The sequence below is a fragment of the Globicephala melas genome, chromosome 10 (assembly GCF_963455315.2).
Source record: "Globicephala melas chromosome 10, mGloMel1.2, whole genome shotgun sequence".
NCBI lineage: Eukaryota > Metazoa > Chordata > Mammalia > Artiodactyla > Delphinidae > Globicephala > Globicephala melas.
This window is the reverse complement of record NC_083323.1, coordinates 50,154,215-50,164,151: the sequence shown is the minus strand read 5'-3', so window position 1 is coordinate 50,164,151 and position 9,937 is coordinate 50,154,215. Positions and strand designations below refer to the sequence as shown.

Here is a 9,937-nt window from a genome sequence, read left to right as displayed (position 1 = left end):
AAATTAAACACACTCTGCATATTATAAACTTAATGTATTATAAAACTATGCCGTTTTAAAATTAAAATGCAAAGGACTTCACCCCATTCATTGTTTAAAGCAGATGTTCATAACGTTTTTCCATACTTTAAAGTGGAACTTCGTGGAATGAATACCAGACTTAACGACATTAACAAATTTAAGATTTCAGATTTTGTTACTTCCACCAAAAAGATACTTAAGTCTGCAATCGTGGGGTGCCAAAAAACTATCTAAGGGCAAAGTAAGCACAACACATTTCAAAGTGACAACTTTCTGCAAGGCCCTTCTAAGCTGGAAAGTACTTCACCAGCTTTCTACTGAAATTCCAAGTACAATATTTGAGTCCATTCTGCCACATTCCAAACAAGTGGCTCGCCAGTCTTAGCTTGACAGGATAGTCCTCCCAAGCTGCTTGTTCCACCTCCCAACAAACATCTTAGTTAGAAGGTTCTTCCTTAGATTCAGTCAAAACCTGTCTCTGAAGCTTCCCATCAGAGACACTACTCTGGGAGATTCTACACTCTGGGACAGCCTTGCCCACTACTTAATAATTGCACAGCTTTAGGCAACTTTACTTACCTCTTCAAAGCTGTTTCCTCCTCTGCAAATAGAGATAATAAGAGTACTGACCCCACAGTATTGTTTTAGGGATTAAATGAAATAATACAGGTAAAGCATTTAACACAGTAAGCATTCTCTAAATGTTGGCTGTTATTACTAGTATTCTAGCAAATGAGTCCTATTTGACACCGCGTCCTATTCTTCTCCTATTCTAAAATAGGTGCGAAAGACTCTTGGCATTCAACTGGGTAAAGTTTAAGGGTTTTTGTAAGCAGGCACAAACCTCGCCCTGGCCCTCCTGCTGCCTGATGGGGTCCTGGGAACAACAGAGTGGCCTTAACCTGGCATGAGTATTTAACAGTTCCCTATTCCCCCTGAACATTTCCTTGTTAAACTGGCACATGCCTGCTGCAATGGTGTTTTTACATTCCAGCAAATACAGGGGAAAAGCTTTGTATTTTTTGACTATAGCATAAATGTGAATCACTCTGCCAGGTGGCATCAGAAGTTAGTTGCTTAGCTAGTAAGCTCAGTCAACAGCCCACCATCTGCATCTCAACTGCAGTATTTATAAATTCGGGAATTCCCTGAGGTCTCTTTAGATTTCTCCTATTTATTCTATTTTGTGGCTAGCACTTCACTACTCCTGCACACCACTACCCTCACCATCAACACCAGTCCATTTCAGATATTTAAATCAAGTCATTTATAGCCAGTTACTTTTTTTTCTCCAGCTCCTAAAAATCATATCCCAGATATATTGATCCAAATTTTGAAAATATTCAGATTTCCTCATAAGCAAATATATTCTGCTGCATACTTATGCAGCATGTGAACTAGTAGGGGGGAAATGTATCTAAAACGTGACATTAGAAAAAAACATGTAGTCAAAACCACTAGATTCTACTTTAGAGTGTCAATGGCAGTTCACATTCCTTCTCTGATTAGTAGCTTGGGTACCACTGAATCTGGGCTATACCTTTAGGATGGGATCAGCCCATTCTAAGGGCATGCTACCAAAGGAACTCCAGTCTGGTTTAGGCCTAGAGATTTGAGAAGGGGTCAATAAATCATTTCTCTACTGAGAATCAGCTCTTCACCTGATCCTGAACCCCCCGAGCAGATTGAACCAAAAATAAGCATTCTACCCTAAAACTACCTTTTTTACTTAGCAAGAGTTTGCACACCCTTGAGAGGCAGAATGGCACTGCAAGAACATAGGCTCTGGAGCTTGACTGTCTGACTTTGAATCCCAGCTATATGGCCTGTGTGCCTCAGTTTCTCCTGGTGTATAGAGAGATAATATCAATACCAAACTCAAAGGATTGCTGGGAGGATTAAATGAGTTAATACTTCGATTGAAGAGTTTAGGATTAAATAATTTAGAACAAAGCCTGATATGCAAAGCAACCAATAAATGAAAGCAGTTTTGATTATCCTTAGATGATATTTTAATTTTAAATTTAATTTCTTAAAAAACAAAAATGTCACATTCAATCCCTAATGTGATTCAGCCCACTCAATATAATTCCAAAAAATGATTTGGTGCTTAGCTTGAGCTCCATCTGGTGGTTTTACAGAATTCTCTGGAAAACATCAGTCAAATAAAGAGATGACAAATTTTATGAAGCTAATCATTTAAGAGATTAAAGGACTATGCTATACTTCTCAATTTATAACCTCCAGGAAAAAAGCAACAAAGAAGTGATCGTACATTGCACTCATTCTGGAATGCTAGTCTAATTTCCTGCTAAAATTTGGAGATAGGAAGAATCCTGCTGGCCACACAATTCAGGAACTCAGTGACCGTAGAGGTCCCCATCACAAGCTATGCAAGACAATTTCTCTTTCACAGCCAACTTGCCAGAGGACATAGGACACTTGAGAACATGTTTCTCAAATACGTTTTTTGATAGTGATACTTTGATTTTGTTAACTTTTAAGTTAAATCCTAACTGTACAAACTTCATGACTAGACAACCTTAAGTGACCAGCCTAACATCACTGAAAGGCCCCGGATGAAAGCTCAAAGCTACTATCTACCATTGGAGTCAAATTGGAGGTTATCAGCTTCAGAAAACATGATATCCCTGGTACTGGCTTCTGACCTCAAAAATCCAGAAAAAACATACGTAACAACGCTGCCAAATTTTAAATAAGCACTAAGTGTGTAACATCACTGATGTAGACAATTCCTATGATGGGAAAAAAAAGGAAACAGCTGGTATATTCAGGCTGATATTATCATGGCTTAATTAGATGTTAGCAAATTTTTATTTCATGAATAAACATTTATGTATTTGCCTTTTCCTCACAAACTCTGTTCAAAATTATACCAAAAGGCAAAAAAAGGCCATGAACTTTTTTGAACTTTCCAACTCACATCTTCTGCTAGCTTCCTTAAGTATTTAAAAATAATCCACTAACTTTTTGGTGAACTAACCACTGAATAGATTGACAAAAGCCTATTATATAAAATAATCCTAAGATTTTACTAGCATTAAATTTCAGCTTCAAATCTCCTAAAAGATTTGGGTTCTGTCCTATTTATCTCTATACTGTGTCCCAGTGTAGCTGTGTGCCCAGTACAAAATTTGTGACCTGATGCCTAAGTAACCTTATTCCACAAGGTCTCATTTTTTTTTTTTTTTTAGGTAAGAAGTGCATTTATTTAGAGAGAAACACACTCCACAGAGTGTGGGCCATCTCAGAAGGTGAGAAAGGCCTAGGTCTCATTTTTAACTTGGTTTTCTCTGAAGCTAACAGCTTCTTCTGAGTACATACCCGTGAGGGCAGACACCTCGTCTTGTTCCCTGGGTCCCTAGCACCTGGAAAAGTCTGCTAGATCTCTATATGACTATATAGGCATACTTCGTTTTATTGCGCTTTGCACATACTGCATTTTTTTTTTTTTACAAATTGAAGGTTTGTGGCAACATTCTGTCAAATAAGTCTATCAGCGCCATTTTTCCAACAGCATTATTTTTTAATTAAGGTATGTATATCGTTTTTTTTACATGCAATGCTATTGTAAAACAGACTACAGTATAGTGTAAATGTAATTTTTATATGCACTAGGAAACCAAAAACTCACGTGGTCCACTTTGTTGCAGTGGTCTGGAACTCAATGTGCAGTATCTCCAAGATATGCCTGTATTAAGCTAATATTGTTTTTCAATCTTCAAGTATGTAGCATTTCCCAAACTTAATGACCATGTAATATATTTTTTTCACCACACATCCAGAAAAGCTAATTCTGAGAATCATACTCTGAGAAGAATATAAAAACTGAAGCACATTAAACTAGTTCCCAGGATGTTCTAATCTCCTAAAAAGATGGAGCATAATAATTTTCACATGTCAATATTCCACCTAAAAATTTAAAATTTAAAAAAAATTTAACTGAAGAATCTGGTCTTCTCTACTACTAGGAAACCTTAAGGATATATGAAAGAACAGATCTTCACGATCTAGACAGAGTATCTTTTATTCTGAATTATACAAAATCACAACTCCAAACAAGTACTGCTTATAAAATCCATTGACATATTTTCACATGATATATAATTTTTTTTTTTTTTTTGTGGTACACGGGGCTCTCACTGTTGTCGCCTCTCCCATCGCGGAGCACAGGCTCCGGACGCGTAGGCTCAGCAGCCATGGCTCACGAGCCCAGCCGCTCCGCGGCATGTGGGATCCTCCCGGACTGGGGCATGAACCCGTGTCCCCTGCATCAGCAGGTGGACTCTCAACCACTGCGCCACCAGGGAAGCCCCACATGATATATAATTTACTTTAAATCTGAGTTAGCTCAAATTTGTCAGTATAATATTATGTTTCATCCTTCCTAAGACTCAATGATTACAACCACATTAATACTCGAGAGAATTCTGATGTCTGATAATCCCTGCATATTGGATAGCATTCAATTAAAATATCAGCGCAGCTTTCATTCATCAAAGAAAATATTTTATTCAAGTTACCAAGACAAATTTGAGGAGTTACAGTTGGGCTTGAATTGAAGAAAAAGGCCAAGTTAAAAAATGGAAACAAAGTTTCCATTTGGTGGAAGCTGAAATCAATGTATACATTCTAATCAAAGACCTGTTCCATGCGGCATTTTTCAAGTTTTTAAGGGTCTACCAAGCCAAACCCTTCGCTGCCTTGATGGCTTTTGCTTTGCTTTTTCCTTTCTTTTTCTCTCGCTTTGCTTTCAGCCTTTTTCTTTGCCTCTGGTTCATCCATACGGGGTACTGCCCATGCTGGTCTAGAAGAGTCTTTTTGTTTCTCTTAATATCAGTCTCCATTTTCATGTCATCTGAATTAAAAAATGGAAAAACTATTAATACTCATGAATGCAACCCCATGAAAAAGCAAATTAATGCAATGAGGACACTGAACTTAAAAGTGGCATGAAACTACAAAAGCAAAAAAAAAAAAAATTCCTTTGTGCAATGATCTTTGACTAACACTCAAAAAACTCCTTACAACACATTCAGTAGAATCATACACACGATGCCATGTGTTCCCACAACCATGAAAGACATAAAAAGTATCTGCGAGGAAGTAGGGACATCATCTATTTAGTCACTAAGAAACTTTCTAAAGAATGTTGTTATGCAACCCAGTCAAAAAATGGGCAGAAGACCTAAAGAGACATTTCTCCAAAGAAGAAATACAGATGGCCAATAGGCACATGCGAAGATGCTCAACGTCGCTAATTATTAGAGAAATGCAAATCAAAACTACAATGAGGTATCACCTCACACCAGTCAGAATGGCCATCATTAAAAAGTCTACAAATAACAAATGCTGGAGAGGGTATAAAGAAAAGGGAACCCTCCTACACTGCTGCTGGGAATGTAAGTTGGTGCGGCCACTGTGGAAAACAGTATGGAGGTTCCTCAGAAAACTAAAAATAAAATTACCATTTGATCCAGCAATCCCACTCCTGGGCATATATCCAGACAAAACTATAACTCAAAAAGATACATGCACCACTATGTTTGCAGCAGCACTATTCACAATAGCCAAGACATGGAAACAACGTAAATCCATCGACAGATGAATGGATAAAGAAGATGTGGTACATATATAGAATACTACTCAGAATGAAATAATGCCATTTGTGGCAACACGGATGCAACTATAGATTATCATATTAAGTGAAGTACGTCAGAAAGAGAAAGACAAATACCATATGATATCACTTATATGTGGAATCTAAAATATGACACAAATGAACCTATCTATGAAACAGAAACAGAATCAGGGACAAAGACTGGTGGTTGCCAATGAGGAGGGGAGTGGGAGAGGGTAGGAGTCAGTTTAGGATTAGCAGATGCAAACTGGTATATACAGAATGGATAAACAACAAGGTCCTACTGTATAGCACAGGGAACTTTATTCAGTATCCTGTGATAAACAACAATGGAAAAGAATATGAAAAAGAATGTATATATATGTATAACTGAGTCACTCTGCTGCACAGCAGTAATTAACACAACACTGTAATTCAACTACACTTCAATAAGAAATAAATTTTTTAAAAAAGAGAACATTATTATGATTGTCCTTTGCAACAGTGTAAGTTAAATAGGAAACATTTAGGATATATGGGTTTGAATTACTGCATTAGGGGTAAGTTTATGGTTCTGAAAACACGCGAGTTATGAGAACACTCCTCGGATTAGGTGCTTTCTTGAGCTAAATAAAATTGTTGTGTCAATAAAAAGTGCACCCACGCTTCTAATGGACAGGCCTTAGAAGAAAATAAACTATTAGGAATGACTGGCCACTTCCAATGAAGAGTACTTGGAAGAGGAACAGCAGTAAGCAGCAAGCTTCACGACAGAACAGACCTGGAAATCCTGGGGCTGCCACACTTTTTTATCCAGGTCACACACAGGTATCCAGCTCTTCTAACAGAAGACTTAGCAGGAAGCTCAGCACAGCCATGCTGTGGTCCATCTATCACCAACCTTATCTATTGTGAAGGACATGTTCATAATGTCCCTCTCTGGGAACTTACCAGGGTATACAGGTTTTCTGTGGACTCTGCTACCTGACATTATATTGTATTAGTTCATTTATCTGGTTTACTTTCTGTCTCCTCCAATGTGATGTAAATCCCACTAGGATGGAGGCCATTTCTGTTATTCACCATTGTTGCCTCAGTTCCTAGAACAGTGCCTGATATACATTAGCCCTTCAATAACTGGTCACTGAATGATTATTTTAGGTGCTGTTCTAGGTTCTGGGGATACTGTGGTCCAAATAAGCTCCTTGCTCTCATGGAGTTCTCAATGTTCTGTTGAGGGGAGAAGGACAAAGCAAACTTCAGCTTGTGGTTACAGCCTTTTTAAAGAGAAGTACTGGAACGAGATTAAGTAGGACCAGGCAGGCTTTGGTAAGCACATGGAAATATAATGAGGTGATTTAAGCATGGGAATGACATAATTGATTTATATCCTAAAAGATCATACTGGGTGATATGTCAAAAATGAATCAGAAATGAGCAAAAGCTGAAGAGAGAGGTAAAATGGCTACTACTGTGGTTCAGGCAAGAGATAACTGTCATTAAAGTGAAAGCATGAAAGTAGGAGAAAAATGGATAGATTCCTAATGTATTTTGGAGATAGTCAAGATGATGTGCTAATGGTTTACAGGTGGGGGATAAAGGGAAGAGGGATTGAGGATAATGACTATTATACACATTATATACAGCTTCCAACTTTAGACTATATTAAAACAGACATAACTAGAATCTGTCAAAATCAAATACAGGGAAACTAATCTTTAGGATAATAATATAAGGGCAGAGGACTCTTAGAATGGAACCTAGATCTTGCAAAGGGTAAAATGAAGAAAGACCTCCTTCTATCCTGCCTAGTTCTTGACTCCTCTGTACCCTTCCAACGAGAGTGTGTCTAGGTTTGTCTACCCCTGTAGTACTGTCTATTTCTGAGACACTTAGGCTACTGTATAAGCACAAAAGGCTCACTCTGAATAATCCAAAACATACCTACTCACATGAGGTGGCTTTAAAATAGCTTAGCATAGAATCTCTAGTAGCACCTCCAAAGAATTATGTGGGCATGGCAGGACGTTTGTTGGGAAGCAAGTGTGAGAAAGAATGGAAGACAGTGAAAAAGGGAAAAAGTCACAAAAGGAAGTTGATATAACTTTTTTTTAAATGAAACACATAAACTCACCTGTTTCATCTTTCACCACACATTGCGTTTTCTCTTGACAATGTTTGGGTTCTACCACAGTTGCTATCTCTTGAACGTCTTTCATTAAAACATCACCATCTACTTTAAGAATACTTTTAAGTCTGCTGAGCTCCTTTGGGGCATTCTTTTTTCTCTTTTCAGCACGCATCTTCCTTTTCCACTTACTCCGTAAACTTTTAGCCATATTTAGCTGGAAAGCTAAAAAATTACATTTTCAAAAGCAACTATTTACCATCAAACAAAAAAACAAATCCTTGGAAAACCAGGTCAAAAGGCATCTCTGCAGAACATGAACAACTGGAAAGTAAACTCTTCACTCTGTTCGTGATTTATGATGGCATAATGTGCAAATTATGTGAGGATCAACGTGGCATATACAGCCACTAACTAACAATTAAGAACACCAAACCAAACTCCCCGTGGCCACTGGCACACTGTGAGTCAAGCCAATTCTGAAAGCTCCTGTAGTTTTCATACAAGATGCAGAAATTTAATTTCCCCCAAAATGCAGAGTGCCATCACCTTACATTTATGCAACAACTTAAAAATCACAAAATATTTTATCTTTTAACTGAATCCTGATTTCCCCCAAACCTACAGGCGACTCCACCCACCCCAATTTTCCTCATTATCCACCCCCTCAAATCAATCTAGCTATTTTAAACTTGTCTATTTCTACTCTTGCTTTCCCTCAACCCCTCAGTCCCAGCCCATCCCCTAGAAGGTGGTCAACCTGAGCTTTTAAAAACTTAAAGAGCAGACACTGTCTTTCTTGGAATTAATGATTTTCCAACTCATATATTCAAGATCTACAAGGGTATTTGTGACCCAGCCCCTGCCTCCTTTAACTCTTATCTCATGCTCCACTCCATCAAGCACCAATTACATCTGAAGAAAGTCCAATCAATGACAACCGAGGGAGAGTGTGGGGATGTGATGAGGGCTGGGAAGGGATTATAGGGATTACAAAAAGTTTAGAGGGAAGCTCGTGGGAATGACTTATAACATCATCTTGACTGTGCTGACAGATTTATGTTTGTGTGTGAGTATACATGGATATATCTTACACACTTTAAATATGTGCAGTTTGTTGTGTTAATTACACATCAATAGGCAGTTAATCACTAAGACATTATTTTGAAAAAAAGAAAAAGAAAAAGAAAAATGTCCAAATGACGTTGACTTCAGGATCTTTACATTTGCCGTCCCTTTGCCTGGGAACTGATCCTTCACTTCAGTACCTCAGAGACAGCTCTTCTGACTCCTGTAAGCTCACCTTTTATTCTCTACCACCTCATCCTTTTCTTTCCTGTTTAATACGTGTTACAATCGAAAATTCTTAAGTTTATTTTCTGTCATTCCCGGTGGCCCGTGGGCTCCACGAAGGCAAGGGATAAATAGGTCTTGTTCGCTACTGGATCCCCCAGTGCGTAGCACTGTGCACACAGTAAAGTTTAAGCAAACATTTGTTAAACGGACGACTGGTGGAGTAACATTTCTGGACGGCAGCAATCACAAACTCACTCTGTCCCGTGTGTACAACAACGCAAGCCCTGCGAGGGGCTGGGAGAGAAGGGTTGCGGTACACAGCCCTCAGCGGGGCTGAACCACTAAGGAGGACTCCACTTCCCACAGAGCACCGGGAAGCCCCACGACAACGGGAGACCCTCGTTCTAGAGGAGGCCTGCGTCTCTGGCCCGGGCTCAAGCTTGCCAGAGAGGGACGAGGCTTGAGATCTTTCCACGGGCGGCAGACTCGAGTCCCAAGTCCCACGCCCCACTGGAGCCGGTTGGTAAAAAGAACTCACCTGAGAAAACCCAGGAACTCAAACACAGCACGCTGCTCACGCCGACCGGAAGCCCCCGCACTTCCGCCTTCCCGGCAACCCGCTCTACTGACCCCGCCCCCCGGGCGGCGGCTGCTCGCTGCTCGCCAAAACGCCCCGGACGGCCTCGAGAGGCGGGGTCCTCTGGAGTCCCGGGCTGACGCACTTGGTGCGAGTGCTGACCTGGGAGCTGGGCTCCTCCCAGATAGGTTCTGAAGTCGGATTAGGGAAATGCGGGGGAGAAGCCGGGTCGACGGTCGTACACCAGCTAGGCCTGCGTCCCGAGCGTGAGCGG

General features: G+C 39.8%; 1 protein-coding gene across 1 annotated transcript; it reads right to left on the bottom strand.

Moving 5' to 3' along the window:
- Positions 1-4,051: 4,051 nt before the first annotated feature.
- Positions 4,052-9,697, bottom strand: LLPH (LLP homolog, long-term synaptic facilitation factor). Its single transcript, XM_030866370.2, has 3 exons — positions 9,625-9,697; positions 7,797-8,015; positions 4,052-4,900 (listed from the first exon to the last, which is right to left on the bottom strand). The coding sequence occupies exons 2-3, from the start codon at positions 7,999-8,001 to the stop codon at positions 4,722-4,724; spliced, it is 384 nt and encodes a 127-aa protein (XP_030722230.1). The 5' UTR covers positions 8,002-8,015; positions 9,625-9,697; the 3' UTR covers positions 4,052-4,721.
- Between the last annotated feature and the right edge of the window lie 240 nt (positions 9,698-9,937).

What these genes read in the sequence shown, in the direction of transcription:
- LLPH (XM_030866370.2), bottom strand. Translation starts at nt 8,001, where the DNA reads ATGGCTAAAAGTTTACGGAGTAAGTGGAAAAGGAAGATGCGTGCTGAA. An exon ending in TGTGGTGAAAGATGAAACAG is followed by an intron (nt 4,901 to 7,796) that starts GTGAGTTTATGT and finishes TTTTTAATTCAG; the next exon opens with ATGACATGAAAATGGAGACT.